General features: G+C 40.1%; 1 protein-coding gene across 3 annotated transcripts in view; it reads left to right on the forward strand.

The window, feature by feature from the left end:
* Nucleotides 1–19,155, forward strand: part of Palmd (palmdelphin) — a 74,252-nt gene that overhangs the window by 19,277 nt on the left and 35,820 nt on the right. For all 3 annotated transcript variants that reach the window (XM_045138349.1, XM_004663951.3, XM_045138350.1), the window contains exons 2-3: nucleotides 342–422; nucleotides 7,945–8,069. In XM_045138349.1, coding sequence (XP_044994284.1) covers nucleotides 342–422; nucleotides 7,945–8,069 — 206 coding nt within the window. The remainder of the gene's footprint in view (nucleotides 1–341; nucleotides 423–7,944; nucleotides 8,070–19,155) is intronic.

The following is a 19,155-nucleotide window of genomic DNA, read 5'->3' on the forward strand; positions in this document are numbered from 1 at the left end:
ATTCCCTCCTGAAAATTCATTTTTTCCATTGCTTCACTCTAGGTTGGTTTCATTAGACTAATGGAGAAGATGTTATCTCCCTTAAGGAAAATCTTTTCACCAACTCCCTTTTTTCTCCTTTGTTTTGAAATATAAATTTCCAGAGCAGTTAACAATGCCTCTTAACAATGCAGAAAGTATATCATTGCCAGACCATTCAGTTAATGATAATCCCAAGAAAGCATGCCTAAGCAAATGTTTAAAATTAGTTACTATGTTGGAACTTTTGTGTATGTATTCTAATAAAACTTTACTTACAAAACCAGACTGTTGGCTGGATTAGAACTTCTTTTTAATTTCAGGATAAAAGAAAAATACAAGAAGAAATCTCACAGAAGCGTCTGAAAATAGAAGAAGAAAAATTAAAACACCAGCATTTGAAGGTAACTTATGACTTTAATGTTATTTCACTGAAACAAAATAATATAATAATATACTCAAGTGTATTTTTTCAAGTACCTTAATAACAATCAAATTTCAACAGTAAAGATGATGTAGGAAAGAAAAGAAATTCCCAACACAGCTCTCCTAACACTCTCATCACTAGAGAAGAGCACAGCATATTTCCAGTAATATTTGCATATGAGATTAATGCCTACTGGCAAACCTGTGGAAATTGCAAACATGGTTTTATTACATCTAGCATTTAGTACTGAATTTCCTAAATTTTCAGTAACCTTGAGAATTCAGCCTTCAGAATTTGGCCCAGACACAGTCTTGCTTAACATCCCTGGGGAGTGGATTCAGTAAGGAAGTTCCTTTTGAAATCAATGAAAGGCCAGCCATTCCCCAGGGGATGCAGGCAGACAGTGTCTAGCCTGGCCAAGGATTCTTGTGTTCAAAAGCTGGACGCAATGAATGCAATGTTGTCTAAGGATGGCTTGGGTTTCTGTTTTATTTTGTTTTGACAGAACATGAGATCATAACCATAAATAAATCTCCATTTTGAAAATCAGACTTTACATCTCTCACTGGGTGTGGTCATTTGGTAACTAAAGCGCCATGAGTTTCAACAGTTTATTTTGTCGCTTAGTCACAGGATACAAGCAAATGGCAAATAGGAGCTCCTTGTGAACAGGTCCAAGCAGGAAACTGTTCTTATCTGCCATCAATAGGTTTACCAAATCACCTCAATGAAGCAATGCCCCCAAACTTAAATTAAACTTGCCAAATTCAGCTGAATCCATTTTTCTAATGGAACAGGAATCCACCTCTGGAAAGAAACATTTAAGATTGCAGTTAGCCTTGGTTCTCGTGATTCTGTTGCCTCTTTGCTCCAACTGACGTTTCTGTGGTTTGATGGATAGCTGTAACTCACAGTTAACCTGCCATCCTTACAAAATGTCACACTGAATTTACATGAGCAATAGACATTCTCAAGAGATGCAGTGTGCACTCCCCCCCCCCAAAAAAAAAATCAATGAAATGAAAACAAAACTTACCAAGGTATTTCAGCAATTCAAATAAAGAGGTGAAATTTAGAACAATCTTTGAGATAGAGCAGTACCAGAATATCTCCTGCCTACCCTCTCCCCTCCCTTTTATTCTCTCTCATCTTACAAACACACATATACACTATTTAGTTCTTGCAGGAACAACCTCCCGCATCTGAGTAAACAGACACATCTCTAACTTTCATCAACTGCTAGCCTTGCAGAATGGAAAGCAATGTAACAGCAGAAATAGAAGACAGGGATTAAATATCCCCTCAGTTCACTTTAGGAAGTAAATTTCACATAGGAAAAGCCTGAGTCACTAAGAGTTCTATTTCTGAGATAGCTCTTCATTTCAGTACTTGTTCAAAAAAGAACAGTCCACAGACAGTACCTGATCCTGCCCACCCTTCCCTGCGGCTGTTTGCTTCACCCAGGGGCTGCTCGAGCCTGCAGCAAGAGCGCTGCGTTTTCCTGTGCAAAGGCACAATGTGCAGAGAAGGAAATACAGCTTGCTTCTGACTTTTGAGAAATGCAAGATTAAATTTTAAAACACAAGTTAAATGATGATGTTTTCACCTAGAAAATATGCACTGATTCTGTAATCTGAGGTGGTCAAAGATGATTCCATTAAACATGTGAAGGCTGCTGGGGAGATGGCTTAGCAGCTAAAGGCACTTGTTTGAGCTGGGCGTGGTGGCGCACACCTTTAATCCCAGCACTCGGGAGGCAGAGGTAGGAGGATCACAGTGAGTTGGAGGCCACCCTAAGACTACATAGTGAATTCCAGGTCAGCCTGGGCTACAGTAAGACCCTACCTCATTAAAAAAAAAAAAAAAAAAAAAAAGGCACTTGTTTGGGAAGCCTGCCAGCCCAGGCTCAATTCTTTAGTACTCACACAAAGCCAGAAGCGCCAAGTGGCTCATGCAGCAACAAAAAGCCCTAGTGTGCCCATACTCGTGTTCCCCTGCTCCTCATGTAAAAATATTTTTCAACAATAAGTAAATAAATAAAAGATGTGGGACTTAAGCATTCTTAACTGGTAAGTAGAATTTATATGAGTATACATAAGTCCTTTTCAGTGAACAAACATGTAATAAGCACCAGTGATGTGTATGGTACCAAGTTGGACACTAAAAATAGGAGGGGAAAGGAAAGAAAGAAAGAAAGAGAGAGAGAGAGAGAGAACGAACGAATGAAAGAAAGAGGACTGCTGCGATAGCTCAGTGGAAAAAGTGCTTACCTTCAACTCTGAGTACCTGAGTTTGGATCCCTAGACGTCACATAAAAGCTGAAAGCTGTGGCAGGCTTCTGTAATCCAAGCATGCTTTCTATGAGAAAAGAGGTGGAGACAGGATAATTTCCTAGACATTGGTGAACCAGCCAGCCTGGTGAACAAAGCAGTGAGCAAGAGACCCTGCCTCAAAATGAATGGAAGACAAGAACCAGTACCAGAAAGTTGTCCTTCTACCTCTACACTGCAACATGGTATGCCTACATATATACCATATACACACACATGCCAAATTAAAATAAAGATTTTTTAAAATAAATAGAAATAGACCTTGGCCTATGCCCTTAAAATGATAACTGACAGGGCTGCAGAGATGACTCAGTGGTTAAGGTGCTTGCTTACAAAGCCTGGCAGCCTGGGTTCAGCTCCCCAATGCTCACGTAAAGCTAGTTGCAAAAAGTGGTGCAATCATCTGGCATTTATTTTCAGTGGCAAAAAAACCCTGGCATACTTATACATATTCTCTCTCTCTCTTACAAATAAACTAACTCCTAAAATTTGTTCTGTAATGACCACAATGTAGGAAGCATTGGCTAGAAGGGGGTACAGAGGAAAGTGTGGCTATTTCACCAGAGAACGTTCTTCAAAGTTTACAGAAATAGTTGGCTATTCCAAGCAGCAACCAGGCACAATTCCAAATCCAGGCTTAAAAATGTGCAAAAGTACTTTAGAAATCAATTATATGATATTTCACAAAGCCAGAAAAGTTCTATTGGCATCTGTCACTACCTACCTGTCTCATCTTCTTCATCCATTTACCCAGGTTTTCATGACTCTCCACTATTTCCCTTGTTACAAGCTACCTCATTACTCTTCAACAGCACACATTAAACCACATAAGCATAAACACATACAAACAGCTCCACCTGTCCCAGTGTTCACACATTTCAGAATGGTTGTCATAACTCATTGTGACCATTCTCTCCTGACCCGGATGGTTGGCCTCATAATGCATGTGCAAGGGAATTCCCAGGGACATTGATCAATATTGTAATATTCAAATGACTCTGACATTTTCACACTGCGGATCTTCATGCCTAGTGAAAATATATAAAAATTATTATTTGTATTATCATCTTTTCTATAACTCCATTCAGTTCCATAGTATGAACAATCAGTTTATCACAGTTGCTGGGTATAATGTAGAAATGTTTCAGGAAAACCTTCCTGTAAAAAACTTCCAAGGGGTTAATGAAATGGGTCAGTGGATAAAGTGCTTGCTGTGCAAGTGTGAGGACTAAAGTTTGTATCCCCAGTGCCCACTTAAAAGCAAATGCAGAAGTGTATATTTGTAAGGAAGAACAGAACAAACATAGAACCAGTTGGCTAGTTCACATGCCCACTAGACTGATGAATGTAGCAACAATCAGTAAAGAGTCCCTGCCTCAACAAGATGGAAGGTGAGGATAGAAGTTGTCCTCTGACTTCCACCCACATGCCATTGCACATGGATAGCCATATACACATACACACACACACACACACACACACACACACACACACACACACAGTACTTGCAGTGCTGTTGATCATTAAATCCAGGGCCTCACACATTGTAGGCAACAGCAACATTGTACCACTGAGCTCCATCTCCAGCTGGCCCCATATGGTTTTCTATCATGAATTTCACTGTAATGAAATAGATATGATTATATTCATGCCTATTGCACAAAAGCATGAATCCAATCTGTGACACAGTAGCAAAATAACCAGGTTTTGGTTATGGCAATAGTTTAAACTACATGATTACTGTACTACACATACAAATAGAATGTTTTATATGTAAATTCCACCAGGAGTAAATGATAATTTGTGAAGTGTGGGGAAAGTTTTAAAGGCTGAGTCAAAGATATTCTTGTTATTCCAGCTTAGAATCTAGAATGTGGCCCTTAACCTCATCATGTCATGAGAACCTTCTAGTCTGCACCATGGGAGGGTTTGTTAGAGATAAGTTTGTCACCAACTGGAGCCATGCTTCTGGCTGATTTTTAAGGATGGTTTGTATCCAAGATTTAAAAGTATAGACACTGATTTCAGAAGATAATCTGGACTCTAGAAGGTTGCAAAGAAGGAAAATACCTGGCTGCTTGAGGTACACCAGTGGGAAAAATAATTTCTCTTTAATATGCCCATTTAAGACCTGCAGTTCATGAGATTTGAACGCAACAGATTGTGGACATCACTGACCAATATAAAGATGTACATGTCTTCTTTATTACACACTAGCTATCTTCAAATTCCACCAACAAAAATAAATTAAACCCCAGGTAAATTCTTAAAATGCTGATATAGTCTGATTTTCTTGGCATCTTGATCACCAGGACTCAAATCTCAACCTATATTAATCATATTTACTGGACCTGTGGGAAAACACTTTCACAAACAGCTCACCAGCTATAATAAAGAACTAAGTCAACACTGGGAAAAAGATCTCAGGCCACAGAAAGGAATAAAATAGACTGCTTCTTGTGTGTACTATTTGCATGGAATGCCTAAATTTCTGAGTTCAACAGCAGTATGATGGTCTGAGAGGTTCTTACTTTATTGAGTGGTATTTTTAGGATGTTCTGAGCATCCATGAGCTCCAGGCTCCTCTTTGCTTCAACTACTGCAGTACAGGTTTTATCTGCCCTACAACCATCACTCCAGATCATATCTATTGTTAATTGATGTGATATTAGTTTTCTTTTTTTTTTCCTGAGGCAAACCCAACAGACTGGCCTTTTTTTATGTGAGAGAGCAAGAGAGAGAGAGAATTGGCATTCCAAGACCTCCAACCACCGTAATTGGACTACAGATGTGTGTTCAGTGCAACCTTGAGTGCTTGTATCACTTTGTGTGTCTGGCTTATGTGGGATCTGGAGAGTCAAACATGAGTCCTTAGGCTTAGCAGGCAGGCACTTTAACTGCTAAGCCATCTCTCCAGCCCTAAATTTTCTTTTAAAAAAATATTTGAAAACTATTGCCTTAGCTAAAATAACCATTCTTTGGTAATTATCTCATACAACCAAGCTTAATTTCTTTTTTAATTCAGAGACATTCCTATCCCAACCATATTCATCTTTCTATCCTTTTTTAAAAAGATACAAAATTCTTTTTACTTTCTGTCATTTATTTTATTTTGGATTAACAGCATAATTTGTATGGCTACATCAAGTGTGGGTACCATCTTCTCCCTCCTCCCTGCCCCCATTCCACTGAGAGTTCTCCTCCTTGGAGTTGCTGGTATTCCCTATGGGGTTGTGAGTTATGCAATGTGAGAGCAGCAAAAAGTTAGTCAGGTGGGGACTATGCTTCTGGGTATGATGTCCCAACCTTTACCTCTTACAACCTTTCTGCCCCCTATTTTAATTGTAATGTAAGAGAAAGTTCCCATTCTTTCCTCACAATTGTAAACTTAGTAAATCCCCAATGAATAATTTACAATGAATAACTGAGCTAATAATTTATAAAGGGTGATAGAATACATAAAATAGCCTTTTTCTTTGGGAAAAAGGAGAACCTCAAATTCCTTAAAAATAATATAACTATATATTTATTGATGCACTGACTAGAAGCTACATAATACCACTCCATAATTTTATCTCTTTCACTGTTCTAAGTCATCTGAGGCTCAATTCCAAGAGTTGTGTTCTTCCATGCAAATTCAAAAAGATTTTTTTCTCATATTGCGAAGCATAAATCTTTTGTATTGTAAAAATGTACAAAACTATCAATTCATCAATATTTTTCACCAACATTTAGACAGATTTGTAAATTTTGTGCATCATATTTCTGGAACAGGTAGGAAGCTACCCTTAAGGATGTCTAGAGCCGGGCTGGTAGCCCAGTGCTTAGGAAAAAGAGGTAATAGGAATGATGTGGGTTTGAGGCCAACCAGAAACTACGTAGTGAATTCCAAGCATGCCTGAACTAGAATGAGACCCTACCTCAAAATAATAAATAAATAAATGTCTGGAACCAAAGAGATTTGGAGAAGAAGGAAATGGTACTGGGTAGGCAAAACAATAAACATCTATCACATCGACTAAGCCCAACACCGATTGGTTTAATGTACCTACCATTCCAATTATTCTTTTTTGTTTGTCTGTTTGTTTAAATTTTCTGTATTTTTTGTTCATTTTTATTTGTTTATTTGAGAGTGACAGAGAGAGAGAGGCAGATAGAGAAAGAGGGAGAATGGGCTCCTGCAAACGAACTCCAGACTCGTGTGCACCCTTGTTCATCTGGCTAACATGGGTCATAGGGAATCGTGCCTTGAGCCAAGGTCCTTAGGCTTCACAGGCAAGTGCTTAACCATCTCTCCAGCCCAAACTTTCTCTATTTTTTAATTGACAACTTCCATAGTTATAGACAATAAACCATGGTAATTCCCCTCCCCTTCCCAACTCTGCTCTCCGTCATACCCCCTTCCCTACTCAGTCAGCCACAATTATTTTTTATACATGTTTCCAAGGAAATCATGCTACATGACTACATATAGTCATTTATGCTGTCATTTGAATAAAAAATAATGGGGCATCAAGTTGCTTTTAACTTTGCTATGGACATAAAGCCTACACACATCAACCAAAGAAATATCAATAAGGACCTCACACTTTTAAAAATACTTTTTATTTATTCATTTGAGAGAGAGAGAAATGGACAGACAGTGAGTGAGTATGGACACACCAGGGCCTCCTTCCATTGAAAATGAACTCTGGATGCATGCACCACTTTGTGCATCTGGTTTTATGTAGTTACTGGAGAATCAAACTGTGACCATGAAGCTTTGCAAGCAAGTTCCTTTAACCACTGAATCATCTCCCCAGCCCCAGGATATCACACTCTGAGGTCTTTCTGTGACAGAGATAGACAAGTGTAGGTTTTAAAAACAATAGCCCACTAACAGTGAGGATGGGGGCTTTAGGGTGGAGGATAACAAGGGTCTTCCTATGTATGAATGATCCTGGACTAGATTGAAAAGAAAAATGATGGGGTTTAGATGTATAGAAACTGGCTTTAGACAAGGATCAGGAAGTTGCAAAGGAAAACATCAGCCTCATTTAGGCAAGACAGTGGGAGAAAATAATCCCTTTTAAACACACCACTACAGCAATTCATAAAATTTGAAAGCAAGAAGAGATCTGGAAATTGTTGTTTCATATATGAACATTTGTTTATATTCCCTGATATCAGAAAAAAACCTTGAGGGAGAAATGGCTCTTCGATGGGATCAGCAGCGGGAAGGATCAGGAAGAGATCAAGAAGCAGAGCCAACAAGACCAGCACCAGATCGAGGTTCTAGAACAAAGTATCCTCAGGTACAGCCCTTGCTGAGTTGCCCCACAATGACTTATATTTTGGCCTCGTCCCATGTTGTAGAAGAGCCATTCACTTTTCAGGAGCAATCTCATATCTTCCATTTGCTTTCTGTGTAAAACTAGAAAGTTTACCAGGAAGTAACAGACATTTTTCAGAAAATGTTATCTGGCTATATCAATACTACTTTTATTTCTGAAATGCATCCTGGCAAGTTGTCCATACCTTCCTGAGCATGTTTCCTAAAGTATGTATCCCTTAGGGTTATTAAACAGATTAGTAAGTACTGAACTATTTGAACCTACCTGGTACATAGTGAACAAAATCAATCCTACCCAGCCCTAGTACCCACCCTCAACTTAGGACAAGGTATATAGACTGTCCTTCCATCTACTTCTCTCATGCCATCCTCAGTCACAACCATGACATTGTAGAAGGGAAGACACAATATCTAGGAATACTCCACTAACATCTTCCTCCTACTTGCATGATTATTTGGTCAAATGTGTTCACTATATTTCTCTGTGTCCTTTCCTTTCCCTCATGCAGTTAGTAGTCAGACAACTTCTAGAATAACAGATAAAGTTTTCAGATTACTTTGCCTTAAAATAAAAGCTGGAAAGTTCAACTATAATAAGATGGGGGTGCTGGAGAGATAGCTCAAGGGTTAAGGCACTTGCCTGCGAAACCTAACAACCTGGGTTCAATTCGCCAGTGCCCATGTAAAGCCCAGATGCACAAAGTGGCTCATTCATCTTGAGTTGGCTTACAGTGGCTGGAGGCCTTGGCATGCCCATGTGCTCCACTTTCAATCCCTACCTCCCTCTCTCTCTGCAAATAAATAAATAAAATATATTTTTAAAAGATGTGATTCTTGCGCTGGAGAGATGGCTAGTGGTTAAGCACTTGCCTGTGAAGCCTAAGGACCCCTGTTGGAGGCTCGATTCTCCAGGATCCACGTTAGCCAGATGCACAAGGGGGCGCACGCATCTGGAGTTCATTTGCAGTGGCTGGAAGCCCTGGCGTGCCCATTCTCACTCTCTCTCTCTATCTGTCTCTTTCTCTCTCTGTCACTCTCAAATAAATAAATAAAAATGAACAAAAAAAAAAAAAAGGATGGGATTCTTGGTATTATCACAAAAAATACATAGCATTTGGGCTCGAGAGATGGCTTAGTGGTTAAGCACTTGCCTGTGAAGCCTAAAGACCCCAGTTTGAGGCTCGATTCCCCAGGATCCAGGTTAGCCAGAATGCATCTGGAGTTCATTTGCAATGGCTAGAGGCCCTGGCGTGCCCATTTTCTCTCCCTCTCTTTCTCTCTCCTTCTCTCTCTGCCTCTTTCTCTCTCTGTCTGTTGCTCTCAAGTAAATAAATAAAAATAAACAAAAAATTTTTAAATACATAGCATTTGAGAAACATAGGAAAAGCAAAAGTAGTCATTTTCTAACCTATACATGGAAGAAAGATGGATTTTTTATAGTATTATCATGACATTAATTTTAAGTCTACCCATCTTTGAAATATTGACAACTTTTAAAAATCTCACTCACTCTACTTGGCAATCTTTAGTGAGAACAGTGGGAAAGCCCTGAACCATCAGAGTCAGCAGCAGCTGCTCCATGGCCAACACTCTCCCCACTCACCACAGCAGACAGCATTTCTCAGTAATTCAAAAATGGACAACACTAGAAAGGGACTTCCTTTTTTTTTTGACTGATTTCATTTACTTGCTTACTTACATACACTTGTATATTTAACAGGTAAAAACATTGACTGTTTCCCCCTTACTTAGATGTTGTTGAAAATATCACCTCTTAAAAGGTTATGTAATTGAAATTTTTGACTTATATAAACTTCGTAGTTGTTTGCTCAAAACTATGAAATGCTTCCAAGCAGTAGATAATAAGCACTTTAAAGAATAAACAAGAACGAATTGCCTCTATGCGTTGGAACACCCTGTTCTCTATACACATCCCTAAACTAGAGCTTCTGACAGAGTCTGCATAAGTTGATTACTTTCTTCACACAGAGGACACTTATCTCTAATGACTCCGTGGCTAATGCCTGTTAGCCTTTCCCTCTATAAAGACACCTCCTTTCTTCCCCTCAGAATTGCCTTTCAGTCTTTCCACACAATGAACACCTACAACACTTCCTGTGCCTGTTGATAACTGAAATAGTTACGTATACTCAGGCTCTAGTGGCAGGTTTGGGCAGCACTGAGTAATCTCAGGGTGTTGACTGGGATCCTCTTGTCGCCTTTAGACCCTGCCTGAGCGCTCTGAGAGGCACATAAAACTTCCAGCAGCACTGATAGTGGCCTGTCTAGACAAAGATCCTGTCTGACCAAAACTTGGAAACAGGGAGGAGATATATTATTATATCATATATTATATTATGCACTAATCCCTTTACATTTGTCCCCATTTAGTTTGATAACCCTCGATGGAAATCTACATCTTAAATTTTGTTTTTTGCAGAAATACCTCAAGAAGGAACAGATTAGGAGGAGGTGGATCAGAGCCTCCCTCATCTGATTCTTACTCCCTATAAAATGATATCATACCACAACCCTCTGAGGACTAAAAGAGAAATATCTATCATAGAAATTCATAATCTATGGCTGGGGAGATGGCTCAGGGATTAGAGATGCTTGCTTGCAAGCCTGGCCACCCAAGTTCCATACTCTCTAGAACCCACATAAATCCAGATGCAAAGTGGGGCATACATCTGTAATCCCAGTATGCTTAAGGCAATGAGGGGCAGAGCCAGGAACATCCAGAAGCTTGCAACAGCAGCAAGAAATATCCTGTCTCAAAAGAATGTAGAAGAGAAACACACCAAGGTTGTCCTCTGACCTCCACATGTACGTGTGACACATGTGCACCCATACACACACATATACATAAACACATGAATAATAAAAATAGAAGCGACATTTTTAAAAGAAAGGTATATTGGGCTGGAAAGATGGCTTAGCACTTAAAGCACTTGCCTGCAAAGCCAAAGGACTCAGGTTGAAATCCCCAGAACCCACGTAAGCCAGATGCACATGGCACATGCATCTGAAGTTCTTTTGCAGTGGTTCGATGCCCTGGCATGCCTATTCTCTCTCTTTCTATCTCTCTCTCTCTCATAAATGAATAAATAAAATATTTTTTAAAAAAAGAAAGGTATATCTCTCATGGAAAGTCTTTGAACCATGTTCTTTCTGTCCCTTTGTTCCTTCTCCAAAATACCTCCTACCACATGTTCCAATTATATACCCAATTTCCAGCTTCTCATGGATTTAATTTTAGACTTTCAGGATGCCACTCACATGTTAATGAGCACCAGATGAGTTTTGTCCACAAATATCTGTGTGGATCTGTGGATATGGCTCAGTGGGTAAGAGCTCTTGCTGTGCAAGCATGAGTACCTGAGTTTGACCCCAGCACCCACATAAAAAGTTAGGCATGCTGTGGGACATATATGAGATTCTATTAATAAAGAGGTGGAATCTTGAAAAGGTGGGGCCTAGTGAGAAGTGATTAAATCATTCCTTAGAAAGAATAATTGCTAATCTTTCAGTGTAAACTATTTCCCATGAAAATGGGTTGTTATAAAATACCAAGTCTCAAAATAAATTTTTTAAGCCTGGCATGGCTGTGACTCCAGCGCTGAGTGGGGCAGAGACAGGAGGAGCACTGGGACTCACTGGTCAGCCATTCTCATGCCAAAACAGGAAGCTCTGGGTTCAGTTGGAGAGCTTATCTCAAGAAAATAAATGAGAAGCGCAATAGAGGACACTCAACATCCTCCTCTGGTCTTCACACCCATGCACACAGGTGCACTCACCTGCACACACATGTACTCACATGCATATACTGCACACGCACACATGCCACAGACACATAACCTAAAAACAAGAAAAACAGTGGTTCTATTTAAGGGTTTGTACATTTTATAAAGTACTTATATTTACATTATGTCACTTAATATCCACAGCAAATCCTAAAAAGAAAGTATAATGCTTTTGTTTCCTTAATGAGGAAATGAGGAAATGAGGAAAAACAGAGAGCAAATGTGGTGCTCATGGTGTTTCATAGCTAGACAGTGCTGAGGGTTGTCAATACAAGTGTTCTGGAAATAGAAGACAGCTAACGTGAAGAAATATCGCTAATAATCACAGCCTGCTTTGTTCAAAGACCCCCTAAGAGATGTGTGTGCAAAGAGTCAGTAAAGCATTTGCTTCCTTGTTGGCCACTGCTTTAAAAAATGTGCAAGGAACAGAATGTTCCAAAACAGCATATGAACATGGGAACTATCTGCCTTGCATTAAGCAGTCTCCGCAACAGCTCAGCATTCTCGGCATCACGCTGCCAAAACAGCCTTCCTTGAAGACTGAACATTTGCCTCTTAGATCATCTTGAAGCTGGTAAACAATAAGGTGCACGTTTTAAATTCAATCTTTTTGTATGCCAACTATCCACAGTGCTGAAGCAGGGCTTTTTATTGGGCTAGAGAAATGACTCAGCTGTTAAGGCGCTTGCTTGAAAAGCCTAACAACCCAGGTTCCACTCCCCATTACCCACATAACGCCAGATGCGCACAGTGGCGCATGTGTCTGGAGTTCATTTGCAGCATCTGGAGACCCCAGCACATTCTCTTTGTCTGTCTCTGTATCTCTCTTCTCTCTAGGTCTGCCTGCAAATAAAAACTTTACTTTAAAAAAAAAAAAAAGAAGCTTTTATTACTGACTAAATCCATACAATTCCTGTTAGTTCTGAATGGCCAACTGATGAAGATGAGCTAAAGAAAGGACCCAAGTGCTCACTGTGTTATTGCCTGACTTAGGTGTCTGCTCTGAACTGACATTTGCCATCCTGCCCGGCCTCTCAGCACAAGGATAAGAGATAAATAGGAACATCAAAATGGGAATGTTGCTGGACATGGTGGCGCACACTTTTAATCCCAGCACTCAGGAGGTCACCCTGAGACTACATAGTGAATTCCAGGTCAGCCTGGGCTAGAATGAAACCCTACCTAAAACCAACAAACAAAAAAAAAGGGAATGTTGTGATTGCTTCAGAGTCCGCAACGGGGCCAGAGGTTTTGCTCTTAGACACCCACGCTCCTGTGAGAGCTGGGCCTTCAGCACACACCTCTGCTGCTCACCGCAGCCTGTGTGAACCGAGCCACTCCACCATGCCCGTAAGAGTGGGGAATGTCAGAGCCACTTCACAAAACTTTTGTTAAATAAAATAATTTTCAGAGTGACTGGGACATAGTAGGGGTCCGAAATACCAAGTGCTATCCTTTATTAAGTCAAAAGTGAGACCAGAGGTTGTGGCACACACTGGTAATCCCAGCATTTGTGAGGTTAAAGAAAGATCAGGAATTCAGGGTCATCCTTTGCGGCATAACAAGCTGACGGCCAACCTGGCCGTCACAAACCTTTGAGACCTGTGAGACCTTTTCACAAAATAATAATAATTAAGATCAAAATCAACATATTTCCTACACAGGTAGTTTTATTATTTGGTCAAGATCTCTTACTTCTTGGAGTACAAAAAACACTTGTATTTGAGTAAACTGAAAATACCGCCTGCGATAGTTATTTTTCCTCATTTCTGTGAAGAAGCAGTTTAAGGAAATTGTTCATTTCAGGTGGCGGTTCGAGGGAGTACTTTCCATCACAGCAGGGAAGGCATGACAGCAGGAAGCTGGCTGGTCATATGTCATCCAGAATTAAAAGAACAGGCAGCAGGAAGCGGGGCCAGGCTATTCAAGCCTTAAGTCCTGCCTCCAGTGACCCACTTCCTCCAGCAAGTCTCCACCCTGTAAAGGTTCCAGTCTGCCTAAACAGCAGCTAGGGACAGAGTATTCAAACACATGAGCCTCCAGAGTAATTTCACATTCAAACTACATGCTCCCAACTAGGACTCTTTCCATTTGGAAGTATCTGATAAATTTTCTTTATGGCTTACAAGCTAAAATGCTAGTAGGATTTAATTTTTCTAAGGCATTTGATCTGCTCCATGTCCTATTCTAAACACTTTGCACATTTATTTCATTGAATCTCACAACCACTCTATGAGCTAGGCAACATTCAACAAACAGAAAAATACTGATAGACACTAAAGAGAGACAGGATTTTAATCTTAATTAAAAGTGCTAATCATGGGCTGGAGATATGGCTTAGCGGTTAAGCGCTTGCCTGTGAAGCCTAAGGACCCCGGTTCAAGGCTCGGTTCCCCAGGTCCCACGTTAGGCAGATGCACAAGGGGGCGCACGCGTCTGGAGTTCGTTTGCAGAGGCTGGAAGCCCTGGCACGCCCATTCTATCTCTCTCCCTCTATCTGTCTTTCTCCCTGTGTCTGTCGCTCTCAAAAAAGAAAAAAATAAAATAAAATAAAATAAAAGTGCTAATCATGAAACAAAATTGTGCCTCAGATCCTAAATAAAATTTTTTATAAAAGTTAAATATTAGCCGGGCAAGGTGGCACATGCCGTTAATCCCAGCACTCAGGAGGCAGAGGTAGGAGGATTGCCGTGAGTTCAAGGCCACCCTGAGAATTCAGAGTGAATTCCAGGCCAGCCTAGACTAGAGTGAAAACCTACCTCAAAAAAAAAAAAAAAAAGAAAAGTTAAATATTGAAAGTTCTACCTTTAGTATCATTTTTAAATTTCTAACCCATGCCATGATTTCACTCTTAAAGGTATTTTCAAATGTAGGCATTCACCTGAATATTTAACATATTTCAAAATGTTCAGAGGGTTCTCTGACTCACACATTGCCTTTAAGTACAGTGTGTCTCATTATTTATCCTCATGTCTTTTCTTCTAAAGAAAGGCAACATTTCACAAATGAACTGGGTTTCCATGGTTTCTGTCCCTGAATCACATTTTTAGCCTTGGAACAATATTCCTGAGTACTTTGCCTGGTGCCCTGATTAACACCTTAGGAGGCAATGTTCCCAGAAATCTTGATGAACATCTTCTGAATCATTTTGCTTAAATGGAGCTTCAATTTGCCTCCCGAAAGAATCCTGCTCCTCCTGTGACCACGGAACCAGTTACCTCACGACTACAGGCACAGGAGCACTGACTTCTCAGTCCAAACATCCAGGCACACAAATGTGTAGGCTGGTTGAGAAGTCCTCCCCTGACACCACTCTGCTTCCTTCTCTGCTATAGCCACACCCAGTGACACCCCAGGAAGTTTCCAAAAGAACCATGACCTCAGCAACTTGTCATTCACTCTCTAGTACTGTTCCTTCATGTGCTCAATAGCTCCTCATGACCCACCCACTCTGCCAAACTACCTTACATCAGGTTCTACCTCTGCTGCTTGAGCTGTGTCCAAAGACCTCTGGCTCCAGCTGTCTATCACCTTAATCATTCGGCCACCTGTCACACAGATCTCTGACTTAATCAGAGCACCCACAGTGCCTGACAGAAATGTCATAAACATAAAATGGAAAAGGTTAACAGCCCAGGAGAATGATGCAAATTCACCGCGTTCCCTTTGAGAAGGATAAGCTACTTATGATTAAATGTTCTCTTAAGGACTTTTTCACATTCCCAAGTACCCTTCTGACCTTTTGCCTTCTGTTAATGAGCTTTGCTTTATCTCCAAATAGTTAAAACTGCTTCCTTCTCATGGTACATGGGCAAAAGTTCGTATGAAGACTTAGATTTCTGTGTGACTGTATTTCACGAGAAAAGCTGATACGTGAACTGGGACAACAGCTGAAGCCACATCCCACATGACTTTAAAAAATCCCTCCACAAAGGGAGATGGAATCTGAGAGCATGAATTCTGTCTAATATCATATAGTGATAATCCACTCTGTGAACTCAAAAGATAGCAGGCAGCATTTAGCCTAGAAATCCAAATTGTTGATGAAGAAATATGAAGTTGCAATCCTTTGTTAGTAGTAACAACTTCTCAAAGATTTATCTGCTGTGCAAGTTGAACCCAGGTTGGATGCTCTTATCTACCTGTGCTGTGCACAGCAAGTGTGCCTTAATGACACAATACAAACACAATACAAGTAAGATGTCTGTATGAAATAACATGTTCTAAAAGATTCTGCCTTCCTTTTTTTTTTTTTTTTTTTTTTTTTTTTTTTTTTGAGGTAGGGTCTCACTCTAGCCCAGGCTGACCTGGAATTAGCTATGTAGTCTCAGGCTGACCTGGAACTCATGGTGATCCAATACCTCTGCCTCCTGAGTTCTGGGATTACAGGTGTGTGCCACCATGCCCAGCTATGTTTTTGTTTTTAATTTTAGAGAGAATTGGCATGCCAGGGCCTCAACCACTACAATCAAACCCCAGATGCTTGTGCCACCTAGTGGGCATTTGTGACGTTGTGCTTACCTCACCTTTGTGTGTCTGGGCTAACATGGGATCTGGAGAGTAGAACATGGGTCCTTAGGCTTTGCAGGCAAGCACCTTAATGCCTTAGCCATCTCTCCAGCCCCTGTTTTATTATGTTTTGAAGTAGGGTCTCACTGTAGCCCAGACTGATCTGGAATTCACTGTGTAATCTCAGGCTGGCCTCAAATTTACAGTGATCCTCTACCTTGGCTTCCCAAGTGCTGGGATTAAACATGTGTGCCACCATGCCCAGCCCTGTTTTTAAAAATATTTATTTATTTTCAAGCAGATAAAGACAGACATACACAGAGATAGAAAAAGAGAGAATGGATGTGCCTGGGCCTCCAGCCACTGTAAATTAACTCCAGATGCATGTGCCACTTTATGCATCTGGCTTTATGTGGGTACTGGGGAATTGAACCTGGGTCATTGCTTTACAGGCAAGCCCCTTAGCCATCTCTCCAGACCGTCTGCTTTCTTATTTTGTTCCAACTAACTATATTGAATACTACCTATTAGGGAGACTAGATAAACTGTTGTTTGAGACAATTGAAGAACAGAGAAGAGAAAGAAAAAAGAGAGGAAAAACAACTCCACCATTTGCTTTTTTATTAACTTTTTTGTTGTTTAGGAACACTTAAGAAATTATTCTGAGGCAATTATATGAGTCAAAATCATTTCAAGCATGTTTTTCACTCTCCATATTTGACTAATTAGCTTACCAGACTTGTTATAGTTCATCTGTTGTTTTTAATTCCCTAGTTAGTCAGATTATTTTTAATTCTAGAGCCTCATGTTTATTTTAACAAAAAAAAGGCAAGTAAGCCAAACTTCTAGCAAAGAAAGGATAAGTCTACCAAGAAACACACACATATACCTCTAGTCCAACGCTAGGTGTAATAGGACTGTGTATGTATTCTGTTTACATGTGCACCTAATGGCAAGCACCAGGGAAACTTCTGAATACCTAGGTCAATAGATAAGTGAATAAGGGAAGTAGGGGGTTGATTGATGCCTGGATGAATGAATAGAATTAAGATGTTCCTTCGTTAAGTACTTCCATGCCCTCTGTATTGCTCATATATAACAATCTCACTTGTGTGGCTGCAGAGGTAAGAATTAAGTGCTAACTGACCCAGAATAAATACCTGCCTCCACCGCAATAGGCTGACAGAGTAGAACATCATCTTGGGGTCCTTCAGCCACCACACTTTAACTCAACAAGAAGTACCTTGCTTTGTGGGACACAGCATATGTCCCAAGCATTATTTTGAGAATTCTATGAAGGAAGTTTGAACCTCATTTTATTCATGAGGACACTAAAACATAAAAAATGATATATCTAGTAGCAGTCATGCCTTGAGTCTTTCTGACTTTGACCCACTTGTTCTAAATTTGTTCACTCACATGTCTTTTGATCTTCTACAGTGCATTCCAGCATCATAAGTGCCCTGCAAAGCAAATTTGTATTTGTTTTGCACCCCCCCTTTAGATCCTTCAACCCTTCAAGGTACTTTTACATTTATTTTCTCATTCAAAATGATATTTAAGTCCTGAGAGGTGGCTCAGCTGTTAAGGCACTTGCCTGCAAAGCCTAATGTCCTGGGTTCAATTTCCTAGTAAATAACAGATGAACTATAACAAGTCTGGTAAACCAACTAGTCAAATATGGAAAGTAAAGCCAGTTGTGTGGTGCATGCATCTGGAGTTCATTTGCAATGGAGGTCTTAGTATGCCCATATTCCTATTCTCTCTGTGTCTCTCTCTGTCTTCTCTCTTCTCTCTTCTCTCTTCTCTCTCTCTCTCTCTCTCTCTCTCCTTACAAGTAAATAAATAAAAATATTTTCTAAAAAATGATATTGAGTACCTTCAGACACAAATGTAAGCCCATTACATGGATTTTCTAGGTCTTTGGTTTTGATGACATGAGAAGAGAAAGAAAAAAAAAAACTAAACAATTCAGAAATCAGGAGATGGATTGATTGCAGTGATCCATCCTCCAAGTCTTGGTCACAAGGAAAAAGTCTTCAAAATCAGTGACACATTGCAGAAAGGATTTCTGCTACCACAGGACCAGACTTTTCTATTTTCCCAGAGATGTCTCTGTGATCAACTTTACCAACTCAGAAGGCAGCCACAGCCAGCCTTTGCAATGTATTCTTTGTCTTCTATAAGGCAAGTCCCTGTTCAGCAGCCCACAGTGAACCGGCCCTTATTGGCTATTCAATGGTATATTAGCATTGGAATTTATACTTGTTGCTCTTCAAATAATGAAATTCTGTTCTTGGAATGATACAAGAACAACTAATACTAAGAAGCAAAGTAAAAATGAGGTGCATGGAAAATATAGAGGCTGTTCTGCAATGTGGCTAGTGATAAATGTTAAGGGTTACAAGGCTCAAAGCCAGTGACTATAATGAATGGAGAAAGTCAGCGGCAGTCTACATCAATGAGTATCTTTGACACTTGGTTATATGGTTACAAGTGCTTCACTTACTAGAGGATTTTTCTCCATGTTTTTGTTGTTGCTCTTGTTGTTGTTTGGGTGGAGGGATTGTTATTGTTTTGCTTTTTTTTTTTTTTTTTTTTTTTTTTTCCTTTGGTAGCATCTTGCTCTAGTACAAGCTGACCTGGAATTCACTCTGTAGTCTCAGGGTAGCCTTGAACTCATGGCATTCCTCCTACCTCTGTCGCCCGAGTGCTGGAATTAAAGGTGTGCACCAC

This window comes from Jaculus jaculus, chromosome 19, assembly GCF_020740685.1.
Source record: "Jaculus jaculus isolate mJacJac1 chromosome 19, mJacJac1.mat.Y.cur, whole genome shotgun sequence".
Taxonomy (NCBI): Eukaryota; Metazoa; Chordata; class Mammalia; order Rodentia; family Dipodidae; genus Jaculus; species Jaculus jaculus.